Source organism: Calcarisporiella thermophila (genome assembly GCF_041956535.1).
Source record: "Calcarisporiella thermophila strain CBS 279.70 unplaced genomic scaffold VTP21scaffold_20, whole genome shotgun sequence".
Lineage (NCBI taxonomy): Eukaryota > Fungi > Calcarisporiellomycota > Calcarisporiellomycetes > Calcarisporiellales > Calcarisporiellaceae > Calcarisporiella > Calcarisporiella thermophila.
In genome coordinates, this window is record NW_027192210.1 from 556,500 (window position 1) to 578,661 (window position 22,162).

The 22,162-nt window shown below is 48.0% G+C and overlaps 13 protein-coding genes across 13 annotated transcripts; 5 read left to right on the forward strand and 8 right to left on the reverse strand.

The window, feature by feature from the left end:
* Positions 1 to 400: 400 nt before the first annotated feature.
* Positions 401 to 3,623, reverse strand: VTP21DRAFT_5022 (uncharacterized protein; the record flags this gene model as incomplete). The annotated part of the gene is made up of 3 exons (XM_069395499.1): positions 401 to 2,095; positions 2,175 to 3,256; positions 3,389 to 3,623. The coding sequence occupies 3 exons, from the start codon at positions 3,621 to 3,623 to the stop codon at positions 401 to 403; spliced, it is 3,012 nt and encodes a 1,003-aa protein (XP_069248638.1).
* A 1,095-nt stretch (positions 3,624 to 4,718) lies between these two features.
* On the reverse strand, positions 4,719 to 5,069 carry VTP21DRAFT_5023 (uncharacterized protein; the record flags this gene model as incomplete). Its single annotated transcript, XM_069395500.1, has 2 exons — positions 4,719 to 4,782; positions 4,864 to 5,069. The coding sequence occupies 2 exons, from the start codon at positions 5,067 to 5,069 to the stop codon at positions 4,719 to 4,721; spliced, it is 270 nt and encodes an 89-aa protein (XP_069248639.1).
* A 313-nt stretch (positions 5,070 to 5,382) lies between these two features.
* VTP21DRAFT_5024 (uncharacterized protein) lies at positions 5,383 to 6,701 on the reverse strand (the record flags this gene model as incomplete). The annotated part of the gene is made up of 5 exons (XM_069395501.1): positions 5,383 to 5,628; positions 5,696 to 5,761; positions 5,827 to 5,998; positions 6,070 to 6,188; positions 6,303 to 6,701. The coding sequence occupies 5 exons, from the start codon at positions 6,699 to 6,701 to the stop codon at positions 5,383 to 5,385; spliced, it is 1,002 nt and encodes a 333-aa protein (XP_069248640.1).
* An 848-nt stretch (positions 6,702 to 7,549) lies between these two features.
* On the reverse strand, positions 7,550 to 7,999 carry VTP21DRAFT_5025 (uncharacterized protein; the record flags this gene model as incomplete). The annotated part of the gene is made up of 1 exon (XM_069395502.1): positions 7,550 to 7,999. One exon carries the CDS (start codon positions 7,997 to 7,999, stop codon positions 7,550 to 7,552), a length of 450 nt encoding a protein of 149 aa, XP_069248641.1.
* A 1,410-nt stretch (positions 8,000 to 9,409) lies between these two features.
* Positions 9,410 to 10,614, reverse strand: VTP21DRAFT_5026 (uncharacterized protein; the record flags this gene model as incomplete). The annotated part of the gene is made up of 2 exons (XM_069395503.1): positions 9,410 to 10,362; positions 10,431 to 10,614. 2 exons carry the CDS (start codon positions 10,612 to 10,614, stop codon positions 9,410 to 9,412), a joined length of 1,137 nt encoding a protein of 378 aa, XP_069248642.1.
* A 1,237-nt stretch (positions 10,615 to 11,851) lies between these two features.
* Positions 11,852 to 12,912, forward strand: VTP21DRAFT_5027 (uncharacterized protein; the record flags this gene model as incomplete). Its single annotated transcript, XM_069395504.1, has 3 exons — positions 11,852 to 11,933; positions 12,058 to 12,404; positions 12,517 to 12,912. The coding sequence occupies 3 exons, from the start codon at positions 11,852 to 11,854 to the stop codon at positions 12,910 to 12,912; spliced, it is 825 nt and encodes a 274-aa protein (XP_069248643.1).
* An 840-nt stretch (positions 12,913 to 13,752) lies between these two features.
* On the reverse strand, positions 13,753 to 14,144 carry VTP21DRAFT_5028 (uncharacterized protein; the record flags this gene model as incomplete). The annotated part of the gene is made up of 2 exons (XM_069395505.1): positions 13,753 to 13,997; positions 14,081 to 14,144. The coding sequence occupies 2 exons, from the start codon at positions 14,142 to 14,144 to the stop codon at positions 13,753 to 13,755; spliced, it is 309 nt and encodes a 102-aa protein (XP_069248644.1).
* Positions 14,145 to 14,344: 200 nt separating this feature from the next.
* On the forward strand, positions 14,345 to 15,763 carry VTP21DRAFT_5029 (uncharacterized protein; the record flags this gene model as incomplete). Its single annotated transcript, XM_069395506.1, has 4 exons — positions 14,345 to 14,425; positions 14,525 to 14,725; positions 14,804 to 15,655; positions 15,722 to 15,763. 4 exons carry the CDS (start codon positions 14,345 to 14,347, stop codon positions 15,761 to 15,763), a joined length of 1,176 nt encoding a protein of 391 aa, XP_069248645.1.
* A 474-nt stretch (positions 15,764 to 16,237) lies between these two features.
* On the forward strand, positions 16,238 to 17,359 carry VTP21DRAFT_5030 (uncharacterized protein; the record flags this gene model as incomplete). Its single annotated transcript, XM_069395508.1, has 1 exon — positions 16,238 to 17,359. The coding sequence occupies one exon, from the start codon at positions 16,238 to 16,240 to the stop codon at positions 17,357 to 17,359; it is 1,122 nt and encodes a 373-aa protein (XP_069248646.1).
* Positions 17,360 to 17,750: 391 nt separating this feature from the next.
* On the forward strand, positions 17,751 to 18,336 carry VTP21DRAFT_5031 (uncharacterized protein; the record flags this gene model as incomplete). The annotated part of the gene is made up of 2 exons (XM_069395509.1): positions 17,751 to 17,833; positions 17,940 to 18,336. The coding sequence occupies 2 exons, from the start codon at positions 17,751 to 17,753 to the stop codon at positions 18,334 to 18,336; spliced, it is 480 nt and encodes a 159-aa protein (XP_069248647.1).
* A 293-nt stretch (positions 18,337 to 18,629) lies between these two features.
* Positions 18,630 to 20,020, forward strand: VTP21DRAFT_5032 (uncharacterized protein; the record flags this gene model as incomplete). The annotated part of the gene is made up of 3 exons (XM_069395510.1): positions 18,630 to 18,905; positions 18,985 to 19,589; positions 19,738 to 20,020. The coding sequence occupies 3 exons, from the start codon at positions 18,630 to 18,632 to the stop codon at positions 20,018 to 20,020; spliced, it is 1,164 nt and encodes a 387-aa protein (XP_069248648.1).
* Positions 20,021 to 20,346: 326 nt separating this feature from the next.
* Positions 20,347 to 20,862, reverse strand: VTP21DRAFT_5033 (uncharacterized protein; the record flags this gene model as incomplete). The annotated part of the gene is made up of 1 exon (XM_069395511.1): positions 20,347 to 20,862. The coding sequence occupies one exon, from the start codon at positions 20,860 to 20,862 to the stop codon at positions 20,347 to 20,349; it is 516 nt and encodes a 171-aa protein (XP_069248649.1).
* Positions 20,863 to 20,889: 27 nt separating this feature from the next.
* Positions 20,890 to 21,489, reverse strand: VTP21DRAFT_5034 (uncharacterized protein; the record flags this gene model as incomplete). The annotated part of the gene is made up of 1 exon (XM_069395512.1): positions 20,890 to 21,489. One exon carries the CDS (start codon positions 21,487 to 21,489, stop codon positions 20,890 to 20,892), a length of 600 nt encoding a protein of 199 aa, XP_069248650.1.
* Between the last annotated feature and the right edge of the window lie 673 nt (positions 21,490 to 22,162).

The following is a 22,162-nucleotide window of genomic DNA, read 5'->3' on the forward strand; positions in this document are numbered from 1 at the left end:
CTGGCAGTGTTCAGCATAGTAAAATGGATGGGAAGAGGAATTCTCGTGGTTAATTCTAAAGAAAAAACGGACTTCCAAAAGAGAAGAGAAGAAAATAATAACAGACAATAACACAAGTGAAAGAAGCGAAAAAAAAATAAAAGATTTGCAATAAAAGAATCAGCAAAAAATATTATGGAACAATTAAAATATCTATCAGATAAAAAAAAATCGAAGAATAACTTGGCCATAGATAAAGAAATATAAAATAAAAAGCAAGCAGCAATTATGAATGTGAAAGTTAAAACCAAAAATTAAAAAAAAACCAACTGTCCCCGGTATGGTTGTGCAAATGGATATTGGGGGCCGAATCGCGGGCGCTCGGGTGAACCCCACCGTGGCAACTTGCATTCTCTCACTCTTAGTCAGTGCGCGACTTTTCATTCTCAGCCTCGTCTCTCTCGCTTTCTTCCTCCTCCTCCAATTCTACGCTTCTTGCTCGCCGTAAAGCTTCACCTTCACCCATCTCCTTCACCTTTCTTACCAGCTCCAATGGGCTCGCCGATTTATAGCTGGCGTCATCCTCTTCCTCCTCCTCGTCCGCAATGACAAAGTCCGAGGTGTTCACCGTGAGTTCGGGATTGCGTGCCATCGACATTTCATAGGGCTGAGTCAATGGGCGCGAGGTGGTGTCATCCTCTTCGGCCTCGCCAATTGAAAATGCTGCTCGCAGAGGCTCAGGCTCCTTTTCATCTACCGCCCCAAGCCCTTGTGCGTCTCGATAGTGCTCGAGTGCTGCTGCAATCCGATCATTCACAGACAAGAGCTGATTCAACACCGCCTCCTCGCCCCCGTTACATTCCCGAATATGAGCACGGACACGGTCCAAGAGACTCGAACATTGTGCATAGAGAACTCCCGCCTCCGTATCCGCCCCACACTCCTCCTCGCGTGCTCTGCTCTTACGCAGAAGCTCAACCAACTCCTCAAGTTTGGCGACACTTTCTTCTGCATGTTTGATATCTCTCTCCCTCTCGTCGGCGACTCGCGGGGGCTCCTGAACTTCAGTGGACTGTTTTGGGAAATCTTTTTCCGATTTAAGGCGAGCGATCTCGGCCAATCTTTCCGTCTCACGATACGTACTTAGGGGTTGAGGGGCAGCTAGAGCGGCCCGATCCTTTCCTCCATCCCCCGCGGGGTTTTGTGCGGCCTCTGCGTTCCGGATGCACACACTTACGATCTCTCTGCTTAGTCGCGCCATGTCTTTGTGATTGGGCGGTACATTCACATCCAAGCATGTGAGGCTCCAGTTCATCTTCACACTTACGCTGAGGGCGAGCACACCCGCCAGCTCCAGCCTAGGGTTCCCGGTCAGATCGAGGTGCTGGAGGTGTTTCGTCTCGGTGATGCTCTCAGCCAGGGCAATCGCCCCCTCGGAAGTCAGCCCCGTTTCGGCAAGGAAGAGTCCACGCAAGGATCGATTCAGGGTCAGCGCATTTTTGAGGGAGTGAATACCCTCAAGGGTGGGGGTGGACAGCGGGTTGCGATTTAAATCCAGAATCTCCAGGCTCTGGTTTCGCTTTAATGCTTCGGCAAAAAAGGTGAGTCCCTTGGAGTCGATGCGATTATCGGCGATCAGAAGCTCGCGCAGACTTCGGTTTCGCCGCAGGCTCTGTGCCACGTATTGGACGCCGTTGGTTCGGAGATCGTTTCCGCACACATCTAGCACCTCGAGCCCACGTTTGTATGCCCTGTCTTGGGAACCGATCCCCACTGACCTCGACGACAAGGTATCGCTGGTGGCAAGAGTGGGAGTTCCCGAGCGACTTGGAGTGTCCTCGTAATCACGTAGAATAACCCCTAACCAGACGGCACCCTGATGGGTGATTTTGTTATTCCGTAATGAAAGCGTGCGCAGCGCGGAACGACGTATAGCTGGGGCCAAAACTTCCAGGAGGGGCAGTTTGACCCCGCAGTTGTCGAGCTTGAGCGTTTCTAACCGAGAGAAAGGGGAATCTGGAAAAGAAGGGGAGGGCGAGAGAGCCTGTGCGATGAGCTGAGCAGCTTTTTTATCAAGGTATGTATTGGAGAGGTTGAGGGAGCGAAGATTTTCAGACTATAGATTATAAAAAAAGAGTTAATAGTAAATAAAAAAAGGAATGAGACTAGAGGGGAATAAAGAACTACTCCCGCACCTTATTCATATATATAGCGATATATTTGAAACCATCTGCCTTGATGCGGCGATTCCCAGCTAAGCTTAAAACCTCAATCTCATCCGTTAGAACCAGGCTATGTAACAAAATTCGCAAGCACTCGTTCTCTATCCCACACTCATCTAGTATTAGCTGTCGTAGTCCAAATCGTAATGTGAGCAGATCGGCGAGAGGCTCTATGACATGCCGTTCCAATGGGGCGCCGGTGAGATCAAGCTCGAGATGATCGGGTGATGTTGATGCTCTTTGGAGGCACTGGATAACACGATCTAGGGGCGGCTCTTCGCGTTGCTTACAGGTGGTGAGATAGAAGTTGAGAGCTTCGGCAGGAGAAACGGGCGATGCAGAATCTTCGAAGCTCGGCGATATCGACGATGAGCCGAATCCCGGTGCCGTTCCCGGGACCGATAACGAAGAAGCTTCAAGCGAATCCTCTTCAACCGCGGTGGATGGGCTATCCTTAACGCAAGCCTGCTCCTCCATGTTGGTTGATATTGCCTTAGCATTCTCTGTTTTTGCCCCCTTATCACACTCAGCCTGGTTTAAGTGCTCCGCATCCTGATAAGCATCACTATTCTCCTCTCTCCCCTGTTCCGGGTCTACCTCATTCGCGTAATGAGTCAACTTCTCTCCTCGTGCAAATCTGACCCGCTTTAGCTGGGAGGTAACTAGTGGATCTGTTTGCTGGTGACTGGACAAGCTACCCGTGCCACCAACCGGTGGCACCAATCCTGTATTCCTGGCCCCTCCTCCTTCAACCCCAGGCACCACATCGCCTCCTTGTCGGTCGTCGTTGGAAGCTGTATGGTTTAATTTCTTCAACGCATTGGATAAAAATGACGACTGCGCACCTGAAGCGCCGCTATGTTGTGTGTTGATATTGGTATGAGAGGCGGGTTGTAAGGCGCCATTGAGCTTTGCATTTAGACTGGAAAACCAATCGCGTTTGAATACGGCGGTAGCCCGATTAGTGATTTGGGGAGAAGACTTGAGAATACCCTTTTTGGGTGCGGAATATTTAGAAGAGGCCTTGTCGTGATTCATAGCTCTTCGCACCGTTTCTAATGAGGAAAGCAAAAAGTAAAATTAAATGAATGACTCCGTTCAAGAGTCGAAATTAGAATAGTTTTGCCACCCCGCATTCAAACTATACCAACTCAATCTCTCTCCAACTAAGACATGCTTGTACATACCTGTTTGCTGGCCAACGATCCATCCAATTACTGCCTCCAACTCCGAGCCTGGATTTTCCTGAATGGCAAGCTGAGCAATGGAATCTTCAAAACCCATCGTGACGAGCTGAGCGTGCAGATCGTCAATCGATAACGGCTGAGGGGAACCAATTGCATTGTTATTGCTGGTGGTATTGCTGGTACTGATATGGGCTGCCACACCTGTCCTTTCGGCGGACACTGTGGGTCCTGTCATCACGTGCTGAGGGAAGAATTTGAAGATCGAGAGGAATCCGAGTAGAAATATTGATCGAGAAGTTAAGTATATTGATAGTGGAGGGAGGTAGTGGCCGTAAAAATCCACCGATGATCTCAAGCTCTGGGCGAAAGAGTTGTTTACGCCGAAATGAGAGGCGCTTCAATTGGCCAAGATTAATAAGAAAAAGAGGTTGCGCTCTCAAATTTTCTTTTCTCAGTTTTGTAATACCTCAGGCAACAAACGATAAAACCGACTCTGAGTGAAAAAGCCAAAACGCTAAGCCGCTTCTCCCCCTTTCTATCTTGGAAATTAATGAAAATGTTTTGGTAGGTGGCTTTGATAGCTTAGAAAAGCAAGAGCCGTATAATGATCGATGGCTGAATAACCCCCAAGATTATACGCAGCCTAGGTGACGCACAATAACTGCTGTGATTGAAATCAACCTCCAGCAGGTATTGAAACTGGGCCGGAATTCCGCACAGGACCGCTCCGCCTATTCTTTCTCATAAAAATAGGTATGAAAGCTTGGGCAATCTAGGAGGAGCGTTGTGTCGAAGGGGATTAATGTTCTGAATAACTCCAGCGAGGATGAGCGGTTTGCGCGGGCTTATTGTAATCGACCCCAATCAAGGTAGAGCTATCATTCTTAAATATAGGCTAGAATATTACAGTTACACTGGGATTCAAAGTATTCCAACCCGCTTGTTCTATATGGGCCACCTCTTAACCTAGCTACAAGTCATCAGGGGTACAGAAATTGGTGTAGCTCCACTGGGCAGTCCGTAGCCTTTTGAATACTAAAAACAGATTTAAAATATCGTATTATTAGGGTTACTGCTCTCATCCTAGGAAAAGATTATATTGGGTTATGAAATATATTTTACAACTACAAATAAAATATAATTAAACAAGCAATGCTGTATAAGAGGAGAGGTATTGAAGCAAATTCAGTAACCAAAGTGATTTACTACAAAACTCTATGGTCATGGGCCCGCTATTGCATACCGACATCGATTCTATATCCATCAGACATTATTGAAGTGAGCGTAGAGTAGATATTATCTCTTCGCCCGTTCCCACCGCCTTTACCACTCACTTATTTAATTCCATACTATCACATGGTTCATCAACCATAACTCTTGCTGCCCCCATAAACCTATACAGATTACAATTAGCGTCTAGATGCGTAACCACGACTAATTTTTCCCTAGCCAATGGGAACTACTACTCTACTTACATGGCAGTATGAATTGCACCTAGTCTTCGCACGTTTTTCGCATGAGCTCCTGCCATCTCAAGTTGCCGTGACAATCTCTGAACATTGGACTGAAGTCGATCAAGTTTTAGACTAAGTTGGGCATAATTAGCGGATTTCAAGGTGGAGGTAGTGTTTGATTGGGACAAGGTAGAAATTCGGAAGGTTCGATCTCCCATTGATTGCATTTTATGTATTGTAAAAAGAAAAAAAAGAGTATCCAAAAAAAAGAGCAATAATTAAAATTCGCGAATACGCGTTAGAAATATCCAGTTAATATCCCGCAGGATAAATTGGCCGAAGGAGAGCGAAAATCTATTTTAAATAGAAAATAAAGGAAACCGAATGTCAGTTACGAAAAAGGGTAACTAGGAAAGAAAGAGAATAAAAAAAAGGCACCCCAATCCATGAAACAGAAATACAAAAAAAAAAAGAATAGGTAAGAAAAAGTGTGCGACTCTTAGAGTAGGCAAAAAAAAAATAATCCAACCATCGCCTCGCTTAGTTTTTCTCGTCTTTCCCGTTGGTTTCATGATTTCCGTTTATTTCTGCAGAATTATGATTTAAATATTCGGGGTTCTGCCACGGGCCTGCATCGCTTGAACGGCATCCACCTTGCTCGGCGCAAGTACACTTTCCCCCAAGATAGCTCGGCAGATTTTCGGGATCTATGTCCTTCAAAAGGGCAGACTGGTAGCGCGAGCCAAGGATATGAATTTTATTGACTGTGACTTCATCTAGGAAAGGCTAAATGGAAAGCCGATTAGTTAAAAGCCTCTTCCCCAAGCCTTCCCATCGGCTGCACTATTCTTACCTTAATTAATGCCCAGATGGAGGAAAATAGGAAAGGAGCATTGATGATATACATTTTGCCCATAAGCTATTCAAAACAAGTCTTGATGAGCATGGGTTCCATCGTTAGAGCTACAAGAAGAGACGACCTACCTCTGGGTAATAGTCCTGTGCGATAGAGGAGGTAAGGCGGACAAACCCAAGAACGGTGGTGATGTTCATCATCTTGACGCCCTTCAAGTCCATGATGGTAAAGGATTGCTCGATATGACGACCTGCCTTTGCAGAACACGCAACGAAGCGTTGATTGATGAGCTTCTCGTACCTAGTTAATTGGATGAGAAACCAGGTGAGCCTACCCCTGGAGGGTCCCTCAAGCTGGAAAACAAAATTTACCCAACAACGAACTGCTTGAGCATGCGATCCTCGGTAGTGATCTTGAAGAGCTCATTCACGTCAATATTGCCCAGGTGCTCGATATAGATAGGCCGGCCAATACGGTCTGTTTTATGGTACTATCATATAACGTATGGTTAGCAACCATTTGGGCTCGACAGATGGAGGGCGACTTTTTTCGGGTTCGAAATGAAACTTCGAGGAGAGAGTTTCAGATCAGATCATCAACTTACGTAGCGAGGGTATATTTTCGCTATCTTTTCCGCCTCAGGAAATTCGAATTCTTTCACCAGTTTGTCGACGCCGAACTCCTTACGCCATTTTTCGCATGCGATGAACATGGCCTTGGTCGCGTCCAGATCGAATTTCCGGGCGCGCAAAAATCTTAGTAAACAGTGATCATCATGTCGCGATGGATCGAAGTATCCGCCCTGTTGAAGCTCACTGCGGAAACGTTCTAGTGCAACCTCCTGCATGGGCGTGAGGGTGTCGAGTCTCCCTGTGCCGCCGTAGCTAAGGGCGGCTGAGGGGCGCACGGGGCGCATGGAGAGGGTGGAGAGGGTGCGGGGAGTGTGCAAAGGGGAGGGGGTAAGGAGGTCGTCGTTGGTTTGGGTTTCGAGATGGCGACTCATGGATGCAGGTTTTCAACAAGTAGGAAAGAAGAGCAGAGAGAGAAATGGGCAAAATTAACGATGATGATCTGAAAATAAATAGGTCAATCAATTGAATAAGAATTCAAATTGCAGTGGCCGGAAACTGGAGAAGATTGAGAGAGAATCAGATGAACTAGTAGAGGCAGGAGAAGGTTCTTGTCCACACTAACAGATGAGCATAAGAGAGGATAGCTAAAGAGGAGGGAATGAAGATGAGCGATCTATAATTAAGCACTTGACAAAAGAAACTAGTTGCAAGAAACCGTTAACAACAGTGTACAAGTTTATCTCCACGGATAATTTAATTCGCAGGGCAAAAATAAAGCTAGCCCACTCAGAAAGGGGAGATCGCGCCAGAGCCGATTACTGAACCATTCGGTTCGTTGTGCTCCTGCAATCCTATGATCTCCTCAACCTTCTTTCCCCCTTCGAATCCTGGCACTTCTTCCCGTTCCTCTGCTCTTCCTCTAAACTCGAAGGCTGCCTCTCTGCTTTTGTCTCCCTGAAGGCCCCATTATGTTCCTCGACATCTTAGCTTGTGTGCCTTCCATAACGCCGGCTGACAAATCGCTTATTTATTATAAAATTTTTCATTATTTATTAATACTGTAATGGGTACACTTTGGGCCGAACTCGGTTGGGCAGCACTTATTGATATGTACTTTTATTCCAAAGGACCGTAAATAAAAAGAAAATAAAACTACTGTAGGAGCTACGTGCAGGCAATTATACTAGGCAGTGACTATTGGTTTCTTTGAGAACAAGGATTGGAGGGTTTTGAAGGTGGAATGATTCTTGGGGAGGGAACAACATTCTCTATGTTGCAATCATTCCTGCGACTCACCCTGCTGCTCCTCAACATTATTCACCTGATTCTGGTCGGGTTGCTCTTCGACATTATTCTCTTGCTTCTGGTCCGGCTGTTCCTCGATCTTCTTCTCTTGCTTCTTCTCTTGCTTCTTGCCGTGCTTCTTGCCGTGTTTCTTGCCGCGCTTTTTATCGTCCTTGCAGTCCTTTTTGCCGTGCTTCTTTTTGCCCTTACGATGATGTTTTCCCTTCTTGTGCTTCTTCTTGTCACCGTGGCCGGGAGTGGACGAGGGCAGAGCAGTTTGGCTCGCAGAGGCGGAGGAGGAGATGGATGAAGAGATGTCTCCGGTGGGCACGGGCAAGGCTGTCAGAACGGAGGTCTGCTCAGGCTCGGTCTCAGACTGTTCCTGAGCGATGGCAACGGCGGAGAAGGCGAGAGCAGCAAAGGCAAGGACAGTGAAGTACTTCATGGTGGTGCTTGTTCTAGAGGTGGGTGATGAGAAAAGCTAGTGTGGATGGGAAAGAAAGAGAGGATGAGAGGGGTGCAAAGCTTTCAAGGAGAGAAAGTTGTTGCTTTTCAGTATGGCAACCATCCGGAAAAGCTGGGCTTCTTATATATAGGAGATCTCCTCTGGGGATCGGACGTGGAAATAAAGATAAGGTAGGAGTGATTTTCAGTAGCAATGAATACAGCCGTAGGACGAAATTCTAAATCTAATAATAACCGCGGTCGGGTACACTCGTTTTGCAACACTATACTGCATGTGGTGAGGCCAACTGTGATTTGATTTTAACCATGACAATTGATTTCTATTAATTTTCTTGGCGTTAACGATATCCGGATTATTGCCCTCGGCCGCGGCCCCCCCTCCACGCGCTCTCCGCCAATATCGCTCCTGTTCTAGAGCGCAAGTTCGTCAGCGCCGGATCAAGTTCAGCCTAACTTCAGGTGGTATCCACGGCAACACGCCGGCCAGGCCCACCTTACTGATCTGCGAACATGGGTGAGGATTTGTGACAACTTTCAAGCGCTTCACCAGTAGGATGGGTTGGAGCAAGAGCATCGTAGGAGCTAAAGACCGGCATGTGCCCACAAGCTATGACGTTAACTCTATTAATTTTAGCTTCGCTGGTGCGAATTAAAAATCCATTTAGAAACGCCCTTTCATTGGAATCGAGAACGTAATCATTAGAGGGCCTCCCGTGTGATTGATAAGCTTTCCAATCTCAACATTTTGCATGAACATAACGTAAAACTAAGCAAGAGCGAGGCTAGTATTGCAAATGATAATTGAGTTATATTAGGCTCACTACACCTGGAGTCGGGGCTCTCTATCCCAGGCACCGGTTGAAAGGCTCAAATTGCTCCATCCGTCCACACACAGCCCCTAATTTCCTTCCAATTTGGCTTGTACCAAGGGCTTTAGGTTATAGGGGAGTCGTGGCCCTCGGGAGGACGAGGGCCTCCAACCGCTCCCAAAACTCAGTTCTAATAACCACACCTACGTCATGCTTGTGGCTGTTCCCAGGAAAGCTATTGAACCAGTTGGGCTTTCATGGAGACAGAGCTTTACAGTCAGTCGCCCAGCATTTTGCAGATGGATTATTCCCGATCGGGAATAGTATCGGCTTCTTAATTGCTTTTCATCACAAGGGATGGCCGTCCCGCAACAATAACAGATCGTTTGCTCTGGATCTTTCATATTGTTATTATTACTAATGCTCTTGAAAAAAAAAACGTAGAATGGGGGAGTGGAAATACCAACCAAAAAAAAAATTAGACCAAAAAAAGACTACTATACACACATCACAACACACGTCTTAATTACAAAACAGAGATCACAAAAATAGCCTAAGGGGAGAATTTTGGTGCTGGGATATTAGAATTGTAATGCGGGCGGCCGACTTTTCCTTACGCGCTCCTCTCCCACCAGGGTCCACCCAGACCTGCCTCCGATCAGAACTCGTACCACCCTCATCATCACCGTCAACGGCAAGAAGATCCAACCCACAAGCCAACCGCTCCACGATGTTCCAGCGTCCCGCAACATCAACTCGTGCTCATGCAACCGAGCCTCGAGGCGGGAGAACCGCTGCGACAAGCCGGTCGCAGACTCATTGCGCGTGAAACGATGGACCCTTCGCTCGAGAGTGTGGATAGCAGGCTCAACTCCGCCACGCAGCTCCTGAATATCACCCTTGGTTGCGCACGCACCCTGGAGTTTGACCATAAACGACTCCAATTCTTTGACGTGGCCCTTCAGAGCCTCAACTTCTCGATCCGTGGCTCCCCCCTTGTTCATGCGCGGGGGGCGAGTGAGGGGAGGGCGCTGCGCTTTTCCTTGCCAAAGCTTCAGAACATGAATAAAGGGGCGGATCGCGGTAGCGAACACAAAAAGACGAACGTCAAGGTCAGATAAATAGCGGGTGCTGCTTAAAAAGGAGCGGCCCCAGCGCAGCGTCCACCCCGCCACAAATGGTGAGGCGAGGACAAGAATGAGGCAGCAGCGTTCTTGAGCGAGGAGCTGGGCCGCCATACGATGGCGTAGCTCGCGATCTTCTTCCGTTTCTTCATCCTCATACTCCCCCTCTATTGGCTCGTTCTCCTCCATCACCTCTTCCTCTAACTCTTCGTTGCCACCAAGGAATTCATCATTCGAATCCTCCATGGTGGGAGATTTTCTGTAATTCTTTCCGTGTTCCTGCTCGCGTGCCTTCCCCTTGTCCTTGTCGCCCGATCTGGCACTCTTACTCGTGAACGCCCCTTGATATCTATCAGGTAATTCGCACGCATATCGTTTCGCTCTCGTTAGATTATATAATTCCCAGGGTGCTTAAGGGGTTGAAGAAAGGAGAAAATTAAGTTGCGAGTAGAAATCTCACCCATTCGCAGCAACTAACCTTTCACAATTTGGAAAAGATAAAACCCAAGTACCACTAGCCACACCATGTCTCCCCATACCTCTTGTTTCCCAAATGCAAGAGGTCCAAATGCGGGTAGCAGAGTAACCAGTATAGGCCAGGCGTGATCAACGGCGGTATCCGGTGGGGATTGGACGCGTGTTTTGGATTTTGTTGATAACATGGTTATGTTTTATTTTAGTTGATGAGAATTAAAAGGCCATTAAGAAGCTGTATTCGAATTTTTTTTTTCGTTGAGGTGAGAAGAGAGGCGTGGGTCACAAATTGTGTGAGGATTTTTTAATTTGGATATATTTTCATTTCACTATTTTTCAAGAGTGTGTGCATCGAAATCAATAAAATTTTGAAGGAGATAATGCGGAGAGATAGGATCAGTCCAGAGGCAGGCTCGCGCATTGAATTCGGTAGGTACCCATGTCTCTTTATTTTTTGAAATACAAATAAGAGGAGCATAGAAAAGGGCGACATGGACGGCAACCAAAGGAATAAATCTTAACAAAATTGTACAAAATGAACATATTAATGTTCGGCTAATTTAACTTCCCTCAAAGTTCACTAAAATACAGTTTCTGGGTTATGTTTCCACATCCTCGGTCTCTCTGGTACTGAAATAAACTGATTTTCCCATGGAGAGCTCTACTTGCATATTTCTATGAACTTGACTGTCATACATCTCTCCAAGGCTTTGCTTTGGCTCTTCTCCCGGCCATGGGAATTAGTGTCCTAATTCCCATGAGTTGACTAAAGTTTCGGTGGCGGTGCTCGGGGGCGTGAGCTGCGGTTTTGGCCTGTCTATTCCGTTTTCATGGATGAGGTTGCGGGTAAACCCATGGAGACAAGCTAAAGAGATGAAGTTTTAAGTTTTAAGGAGTGTGGAAAATCGATGGCCACTTCAAATCTTAAACTATGAAAATGGACATGATGTTACTCCAAATAAAATAGAGTGTCTAGTGGTGACCGCTGGATTGAAGAATGAATTCAGCTACTGCAGAAGTAGCTAATAGTGAAAGGTGGGAAATTAAAAAGAAATCCCAATAAAAGGGAGGATATCAAGTCGAATATAGGATAAACGCGTTTCCATGATCGTGGTGAAGCATTTTTTTTTTATCAAAGTGCACAAATTCCAGCCAAATTCCTCTCACATTTCAGTTATCATTATAGTGTGCAATTTCGTTGAACCTCATACTATTTGCACTTGTGGCCTATATTTTGCAATCTGAAGCGTCCTCATTTATGTATCCCTATGAGTATCTCGGCCTATCCCCATAGCCCAGTCACAGATTTTGCGTCGTCAACAAAAGATTTTTCTGTCGTCTCGGCTCAGTGTTTGTTTCCTTGACGTTCCCTATTCCCCTCCCCCCTGTGCTTTGATCGCAAAAATCACACCATAAAATAGAAAAATGGCCATTCTTGAGAAAGTTGCTAAATGGGCCATTCCCGTAGGAGCAGCTGTCAGTGCTGTCAACTATGCCATGTATGATGGTGAGTGTATTTTTCTCTTTTATTTAATAATCAGATCGATGGAGCTTGGCGATCTAGCTAGCACTCAATTCAATTCTAATCCATGTTTTTATCCCCTCATTATTTTTTTTGTTGTCACTTATAGTGCAAGGTGGATACCGTGCTGTTATTTTCGACCGTATTCAGGGTGTTAAATCCGATGTAGTGTCGGAGGGTACCCACTTCCTTGTCCCCTGGTTGCAACGCGCTGTGCTCTTCGATGTGCGCACCAAGCCGCGCAACATCGCCACCAATACCTCGTCCAAAGATATGCAGCAGGTGACCCTCACCCTCCGTGTGCTCCACCGCCCGAACATCAAGAAACTGCCGCACATCTACCAGAATCTGGGTACAGATTACGATGAGAGAGTACTGCCCTCCATCGGCAATGAAGTACTTAAGAGCATTGTGGCACAATTCGATGCTAGTGAGTTGATCACGCAGCGTGAAGTGGTGCGTATCTTAAAATTCCCTTGGCTGAATACGAGAGAGCACCCGTTGGACGCTAACCATTGTTTTCCCTCTTTGTTTTGCTTTCTGCCATCGGCATTTCCGCCCCCTTTAGATCTCGGCACGTATCCGTGAGGATCTCGTGAAGCGTGCACGCGAGTTCGATATCGAGTTTGAAGATGTCTCCATCACCCATATGACTTTCGGCCGTGAGTTCACGAATGCTGTAGAGCAGAAGCAGATTGCCCAGCAGGAGGCTGAGCGTGCACGTTACATTGTCGAGAAGGCAGAGCAGGAGAAGCAGGCCTCCGTCATCCGTGCTGAGGGTGAAGCTTTGGCTGCCGACACCATCTCTAAAGCTCTGGACAAGGCCGGCCAAGGTCTCATTGAGCTCCGCCGTATTGAGGCTTCCAAGGAGATTGCCTCCACCCTCGCCGCCTCCAGAAACGTCATGTATCTTCCAAGCAATAAGCAAGGTGGATCGAATTTGTTACTGAATGTGGCTCCTTAGATTGCATCTTTCTGCACAAAGTTGATGAAACAAAAAAAAAACTTTTTAAAATATAATTAAAGTATTTTTATTAGAGAATTATTTCATTGCATGTTTCCCACCTTCATACTTCTGCTGGATCCAAATACTTTTAAAGCAGCAAAACTTTAAATCACCACTGGCAAGGATGCAGAGCGCTCTCCCTTAAGTAAGCCTTGCCTAACAGCAACTTTTGGGCTTGTGACAACGAGTTTGAATCTTTGGCGCCAGCTTTATTTTTAACGATCGTAAAAAAAAAAACTAATGCACAAACTGGGTTTGATCACGCTTTCGAAGAAGAAGAGGAAGAACGCATAATAAAACTCCCTCCCATTACATATATCCCTTGAGTATGTACCTTGGAGTTTGGATAGGGGCCATCCTCGTCCCAATGAGGCCACTTGCATGTACAGTATCTAGACACGACGCCCTGCATCAATCTCCTGTTCCATATAAATAAAGCCGACTAAAAAAACCACCGGAAAAGAAAAAATTTGTGTTGGTAGAGTGAGAGAGAAAGTGCATACGAACCGGCAGTCAACTCTATTCCGAATGTCTCTATTTAAGCAGCACCTAATCTCTCCTACTTGGTCTAACCTTGATTCTTTTCAAGTTCTCTGGGAGATATATACCTGTATTTCGTTAGGCCTAGATTTGTACTAAGGGGGAAAGAGCAGGAAAGCAAAAAGAAAAAGATCTAAAGCCAGTATTTGAAATTATAAGAAGTGTAAGGAGTTTTGTGTTTCGAGTACTAAGAGTGTGTTTAATCCTGGTGTTTCGATATTTCATGGGTGACATAGTGTCGAGACACTTTCTACTTGGCTAAGCCTGATTGTTCAGAAGATATGACGGTTTCCCAGGAGGTTTTCTGGGTGATATCGCGTTATTGTAGCCGATGCCGGGCGGCTTGGCCGTGCGGGTTCTTACAGCAGAGTGGACACGAGGTATACCAGGTATTGGTATGCGCTCATTGCAGAGGAGAGTTTCCAGGCCATATGGGATGGTGCTCGTGCCGGCATATTGGGGAACGATAAGACTTGAGTCATTTTGTAAATAGCTTCTATGAGCTAATAAAGGGGAAAGCGCTATCGTGATAGCCTTTCATTGGGTTTGCAGAGTGTATTTCAACGTGATTTAGAATTTAATAAACGTTGCATTCTCAGTGTTTCTAATTCCTCTGTAAAGTGATGACGCGTCAGACGGACTAGAGCCATGGTGGAAGTGGGTGACGTCTCCAAATCGTGAGAAACAAATTCTGCGGAGATGAGTCAAAGTAATTAGAGTTGACAAGTGTTCGGGGATAACACTCGCACCATCTCCCATCTCTTGTTTCCTTTGCTATTGATTCCTCCTCCCCTCTCTTTCACCCCCAACTCTCGCACTCAATCTTATCTTTCAAGCAAAGCACGAAACTATGTTCACTCCCATCCTGCGTCGTGCGGTGCCGAGCCGCATGCTGCTCCAAAGGCAATACTCAGCTCGGAGTACATTCTCTGTAAGCCCGGCCTATTTAGCTCAGGAAGCCGTCTTAACCTAATATCTTCCTCCCCTCCTCCTTTTCTTCTCCAATCCATCTCCCCATCCCCATATTTAGGCCAAGGATCTCAAAATCACCCCGACCTCCAACCCTAAGCCCCTTGTTCCAAACAATGAACTGGTGTTCGGACATACATTCACAGACCACATGCTGAGTGTGGAGTGGGCCGCCGGCAAAGGCTGGGCTGCACCCGAGATCAAGGCCTATCAAAATTTAAGCTTGCAGCCATCGGCTGTTGTATTCCACTATGCCTTCGAGGTAAGGCACCCGTTACTACCGTGGCTGATGAGGCAGCATGAAGTTGATGTTTTACTCGTGTTTGATCTCTGCTTATAGTGCTTTGAGGGCATGAAGGCCTACAAGGATAAGGAGGGGAGAGTGCGTCTCTTCCGCCCGGATATGAACATGAAGCGAATGAATTTCTCGGCGGAACGAATTGCACTCCCCACCTTTGACGGTGAAGAGTTGACAAACTGCATCAAACGGTTGGTGAAGCAAGATGCTCGATGGGTTCCGGACCAGAAGGGCTACTCTTTGTATATCAGACCCACTCTGATTGGAACACAGGAGACGTTGGGAGTCGCTCCGAGCGATAAGGCTTTGCTGTTTGTGATTTGCTGTCCCGTTGGCCCCTACTACAAGACCGGATTCAATGCGGTGAGTCTACGGGCCACCTCAGAGTACGTGCGCGCTTGGCCGGGAGGCACTGGTTACGCTAAGATCGGTGGCAATTACGCCCCGGGAATCAAACCACAGCGCGAGGCTACTGCACAAGGCTTCCAGCAGAACTTGTGGGTGTTTGGCCCTGATCAGCAGATCTGCGAGGTCGGAACCATGAATCTTTTCGCCTTCTGGGAAAATGAGCAGGGGGAGACGGAGCTGGTCACTCCTGAACTCGACGGCACCATCCTACCAGGCGTCACCCGTGACTCCATTCTGCAGCTTGCGCGCGGCTGGGGTGAATTCAAGGTGACGGAGCGGCGTCTCACCATGCCCGAGGTGGTGCGCGCCGTGCAAGAAAAGCGCATGAAGGAGATGTTTGGGGCTGGAACAGCGTGTATCGTCAGCCCCATCAAGCATATCCAGTATGACGACCTGGAGCTGAGCATTCCTCTGGACCCAAGCAATCCGCAGAGCCAAGCCGGCCCACTGACGAAGCGCATCAACGACACGATTCTCGCCATCCAGGTAACTTGATCCCAACGAGTTCGGATCTAGTGGAAAGGGTACTAACTTCACTCCTCCTTTTCACAGCATGGCGAGATCCCCCACGAGTGGTCGGTGGTGGTCGACTAAACTCCCGCCGAATGTACTTTTACATACACAGCAACCTTTTCCCCTCCCTGCCTAGAATGTTGGAGTGTACTTTTGTGGACAAACCCAAGCTTTCATGCTCTGTGATCGCTTGAATCATCTTGAATAATCTTATATATGCTATACACTCTCCCGCTTATTAAAGTTGAGATGTCTTTTCCTTCAATAGAAGCCCTTTCCATGGAATATGATTGAGTAATCCTGTCCCCCCTGTGCATCTGGGGGCTCAGTGATTTTCATATTAATTTGAGGCAACACAAGATTCTTTGGATTCTTAAATTGGGAAAAGTTCGATATTGATGGACCTTATATATTCAATGTTTTCTCATGTAGACTTTTGCAAACATCTGTGACTATTGCCTTGGAATTAATATGCTTATACCCTTTTTAATTGCAGGCATTTCATTTCTCTTGTGTACGCGTTCCCTTTCTGGGACAATAGAGCAAAGAGATAACATGCTTCCGGTTAATGAATTGGTCAAGTTCGCTGCAGAGCAGTACACTAAGATCGCGTCGACTTTGCCACCGTCCGGCGACTATCCTTCTCTTGGAGTTCCAACCAATCCCACTTGGAAGACATCGAAGAAAGAGTGGACGGTGGGTTTCTATCCCGGTAGCTTGTGGCTAATCTTCGAGCATACCGGCGACGCAAAGTGGAGGCAATTAGCGGAGGCCTCACAAGAGGGCGTCAAAGCGTTTGAGAACAACACCCAAACGCATGACGTGGGATTCGTGATCATGAGCACCTACGGGAATGGCTACCGTTTGGTGCACAATAAAAGCTACGAGCGCGTGATAAAGAATGCGGCGAAGTCTCTGGCGACGCGATTCAAACCCAAGGTTGGATGCTTCCGCAGTTGGAATAATCGACCTGGTGATGGTGGGACGCCGGATGAGTTCAAGGTTATCGTTGACAACATGATGAACCTCGAGCTCATGTACACGGCCTCTATATTGACCGGCGATAGCAAATACAGGGAAATGGCGGACTCACACGCTAGGCGTACGCTGAAGGAGCACTTTCGATCGGACGGGAGCTCCTACCACGTGGTTGCCTACAGTCAGACCACCGGGAAAGTGTTGCGGAAGTATACATGGCAAGGCTACGCGGATAGCTCCTGCTGGGGTCGAGGGCAGGCTTGGGCCCTCGCCGGATACACCATTTCCTATCGTTTCACGAAGGATCCCGCGTTTTTGCAGGTCGCGACCAAGGTGGCCGACTACTTTATCGATCATCTACCCGACGACGGTGTCCCATACTGGGACTTCAACGCGCCACTAGATGCCGGATATGTACCCCGAGACACCTCTGCTGCGGCGGTCGCTGCAAGCGGGCTCTTAGAGCTCTTCAACCACACGAATGAAAAGCGATACTTTGAAGCTGGCGAGAAAATGTTGATATCACTGGCCTCCTCCAAGTACCGAGCGGACGGCCGCCCAGAATACCGCATCCCGGCCATTCTTGTCAATGGTACCATCTTCTATAAACAGGGAATTTTCGATACCGCAACTCCCTATGGTGATTACTACTTTTTGCACGCCCTGGGCCTTTATCGGCGGCTGAAGGGCTCCGAATGACGTGTGTATATCTATATATGTTTTTTGTTTGTTTCTGTTCATAATTTATCTGGCTCCTTGTAAACTTGCGATGGTATCCAATCCCCGGCGACTACGCCGGTCAAAGTCTCCTTGATTGCATTTTCGCCTGAGTCCGCGCGGACATCTGAGGAAGAGAAATTAAAGGAATGTTTGGGATTCAAAACCTGTAGCTTCTTTTTTAATTTCGCAGGATTCCATTGGGCGGACATATTGCTCCGAAATCATCGTTTTACATGCTTTCCGGCCGTCCGGTTTATTTTTATAGCATTCCTCGTTTGTCAAAGCGCGCGCGCGCGTTCCTTCCTCTTCCAACGCATTCCAATCTTTGGTCATTCACTAACGAATTTTCCGACGCATCCATTCTGCCATCATGAAGCCTCTAATGCTTGCTCTTACCGCCCTCTATGCCGCAAGTCTCGTATCTTGCCAGGCTGCCTGTCCCGCCAAAGTCAAGTGAGTCTCATCCCGCGTTTTGGGCTTTTCATCCGTTCTCTGCTGTCTCCCTCCCCCTCCAACACAACAGCTCATCATCCTTATTATCTTTTTTTCTTACCAACAGCTTTGACTCGTGCATTACCCGCGCAAGACAAATCTTTGAGAGCTGTGGACTGCAGGACTTCCCCTGCCGTTGCCAGCGCCAGAAGGAGCTCGCGCAATGCTACAATCTTTGCCCCAATGATCCTGGAAAGGGATCGGAGGAAGGCCAAGTGACCATTTGGTGCTCGTATGAGAAGCAATCCGCTTCGGCGGCTGTCCCTTCGGCATCTGCCGGAGTGTCCAGCGTCAGCGGCTCAGTGGTTCCGACGGGAGCCCTCCCGTCAGGGTCCGTGAAGCCTAGTATCTCTGGCTCTGGCGCGGCTTCAAGTCAGACTGTGAAGTCGGGTGCGGAGCGCATTGGTGTGTCTGTCGGTGCCGCTGGTGTAGCCCTTTTCGCGGCTGGGATGATGGGACTCTAGATTGGATACACTCGGAGCCAACTGTAGTATCCATGAACGAAAGCATAATACTCACTCCCCATCCCCCTTTCCCTCTTCACCCTGCTCTAATGTCTTATTCTATATACACTCTGTTTTTCATTATTTCTCTCGTTTCTCTCTCTTAATCGCCCGTTAGCATCCAAATAAAAGCGGCCTTTGTAATATGGGTTTCCGAACCTAACCTAAAACACGGAAATCATGACTAGATTTTTAAGTTAACAAAATGTCACTTCTGGGCAAAAGGCATCGGTGCTGGTGTCGATTGCTTAATAATGATCTCGCGGGCGTATCCCTTCGCGCGTTCGCTTGTAACTCGGCTCTCGCCGCAACGCTTGCATTATTCAACCATTAATACTGCCAAATCACCCCTTCACCCGATTGAAGATCCCGTTCATGCCGGCCCGCATCTTGTCCGAATCCCGAATCGTGCCTTTCTCCAGCTCGAGGGTGCTGACAGCGTCAAATTCCTTCAGGGCCTGGTTACAAATCATATGCCGAAAATAGAAAACGGCGGCGCAGGCTTTTTTGCCGCCTTTTTGGCCCCCAATGTAAGGCTATCGGTCAAGCCATTTCATTGCGATGGATGGCGATCCTATTGTTATTAATCCTGCGCTCCGATTCTCCTAGGGTCGCGTACTTAATGACGTCTTCATATACCCGAAAAATAAAGGTCTCACCTTCCCTCACCCCGTATTTCTTCTCGAGTGCGATTCCCGCTCTTTACCCCAGCTCCAGGCTCACCTCCGTAAGTACATTCTACGCTCCAAATTGAAACTCCAGCCTCTTGGCAGTGCCAGTGTGTGGAGTGTATGGGGGCCCGGTGTACCCGACATGAAGATTCCGAAAGCCATGGGAGGGGTGCCGGGAGGGGGTCTTGTGGTTAGAGAGAGGGGTTTTGAATTCGAGGTGGGGTTGTATGACACACGGGTGGAGGGAATGGGGCATCGAGTTGTCGTGTTGGAGGAGCAAGCAAGACCGGAACTTCCCAGCGAATTCACGGAGCTGGAGAGCGAGGAGTACACGCTTCGACGTTTATTGTTCGGAGTCCCCGAGGGCATTGATGATTTGGTTCCCGGGCAATCGCTCCCTCTCGAGTCGAATTTCGACTACATGGGCGGGATTGACTTCCGGAAGGGATGCTATGTTGGCCAGGAGTTAACAATTAGAACCTATCACACGGGGGTGATTCGCAAGCGGATTGTGCCAGTGGCGCTCTATCGCGAAAATGAACCGTGAGTCTTCGAAGCTTATGGACTTTTGTTTTCTATTTGTGTATAGCCTTAACCTTATGCAGCGCTTCACCTATTTTTACATTTACAAATGATCATTTGATGGCATTAATTTTTACATATCCATTCTCTTCTCTCCCTCTCTGACCAGATTTCCCACAGCACTCGCCGTCGACCGCAAGGCAAACTTTTCCCTTCCAGTACCGGGGGCCGACATCCTCTCCACTCACTCGCGCCGTCCCATTGGAAAATTCTGCTCGTCCGCGCGCAATCTCGGGTTGGCACTGATGCGACTTGAGGCCATCGAACAGCAGCGTCAGGAGAAGGACGTGGTGTTCACGGTTCAGGCCGGAGATGGTAGCACGCTGCGTGTTGCTCCTTTTCCGCCGGGATGGTGGCCACGGACGGATGGGCAACCTCCAAGCAAGGAATAAAATAAAACAGTGCATAAACAATAAAATTTATTTTTTAAAACAGATATCCCTTTATCCAAGAGTCTGAGAATGAGATAGAGCGATAAAGGAATGAGAGGGAGGAGGGGGGGGAGGGTGCAGGATATAGAACCATCGATAACTTATACACGGCCCCAATATCTTTTGTAGCAAACGCAAGTACGCTCATTTATATATATCTGCATCAAATGAAGTGTGATAAAGCAGAAACCTTGCTGAAACTATAAAAGGAATACAATAATTACATGACCTCCTATCCTATAGCCGACTATTTGTGGGGGGGGGGGGGTTAGGGTGGCACCGCAGGATTAGGGCTTAGGGGCGGCCTCTTCGGCGGCGGGAGCTTCGACCAGGGTCGGCTCGCTTTCGCTACGCAACCGCACGCCAAATGGCCGCCCGCGGTTCACCACCAAGAAGCTGGCCGCAAACCCGATCAGAAAAAGCAGGATCTGGGCCGATAACTCTACGTAAGTCCGCCATTGCGGGTTGAAGATGATCCGGTGCGACGGGTTGTCGTCTATCAGGTCCCAGAAGGAATTCAGCACCCCTCCATTCGCGACAAAATCAACCCCAATGATGGTGGCGGTGGCGCCCATGGCGGCGAGCCCGATCTGAAGCGCAAGCGGTTCATTGAAAGCGGCGACAAAGACACCCACAAGAGGGAACGCGGCAAGCACGAAGTAGCGTGCGGTGTTGGAGGTAATGACGTGGTCTTTACGCCACGACATGAAGTGGAGCACGATGGCGAATCCACCAAGAGCTAGAGAAAGAGGAGAGGATTGGGCATGAGTACTTGCCAAATTAGACTCAATCGGCGGGGACATCTCCCCAGCTGATCTCAACGATGCATATCATGGATCAGCCCAAGGCTCCCTCGTCGCCGAGAAGAGCCGCATATACTCACCGGGAATCAGCAATATCCCCACGATCACCACGAACACGCATACTGCCGCACCCACGACCGCGAACGCCAGGCATACCCCCAGATAGACAGCAAACCGGTTCGGGTAACACTGCGGGGGCTCCGAATTGGCGAGGGCGATAAAGGCAATCAGGGCAAACGTGAAGAGGCCTACAAAAAACAGGGCAAGGTGATGGATGCGATAGGCTGCGAAGAGGAGTAACAGGCCGATCAGCAGAAAAAGAGCAGAGAAGGTGGCATGAAGGGGATTAGTAGTGGGAATGCCCTCAGGGACGGTGGAGAGATCGTAGGGGTGGCGCGAGCCCCATCTTTGAAATGGCGAGAGGGGGTCCTCGCTCTCCCACCCATTTTCTTCCCATGAGGTACAGCATTCCGACCAGCAACTTAGCTTCCTATTGCTGCATTCGCATAGGTCGCAGGTTGCACGGGCTATAAGGTCCCTGTGGGAGCTGCTTGAGGCGGGATTGGTGGACGGGGCAAGAATAAGGATTAAAAACGAGAATGCGAGGGAAAAAGAGAGTAGACGCATGGGAAGGGAGAAATGGTCGAGCTTGAAAACAATGAATTGCGAATGAATTTCTCACCCAGGGGGCGGTTGAATTGGATACCGGCAGGGTGAATAAGAAGGGTTGGGAAGCGGGGAGCTTCCATATGCCGAGTTAACTATATATATCTCGCCGCTTACTGTCATGCAAGCCCTTATTTCGCATGGATTTTAAGAATTTTTTTCGAGAAAATCTCAGTTAATAACGCTGGATTTGGTTAGGAATCTGTGGTCTTGGCCACTTTGCAGTGGGAATTGATGGCAATAATCTAGATAGTTTGACCAAGGGGGGAGGGGAACAGCAGGCCGGATGCCCCCGCTGAAGAAGTTCAACGGGCCCACTGCGGCATCACAGCGGCTCCTGGAGAGTTCTTTTACCACGGCCACAGCTCTCTCCCGCTCTTGTTTATGACGACTTTCAAAGATCATACTGCCTCTAACTCAAGTGATTGCGGCACTCTGGGAATAACTCATCCAGGAGGCCATTTGTAAATTCGAGTATGATTGCGATATATTGAGAGGTTGCGCCAAAGTATTTTTATAACTTAGCATCTTCGTAGGTAAAATCCAGGGCATACAATGAAGGACAGTAAAAACCTGATGAGTCACATCTCGCTATGTGACTTGCTTTAAGCATATGGGAGATTCCAAGGCTGAG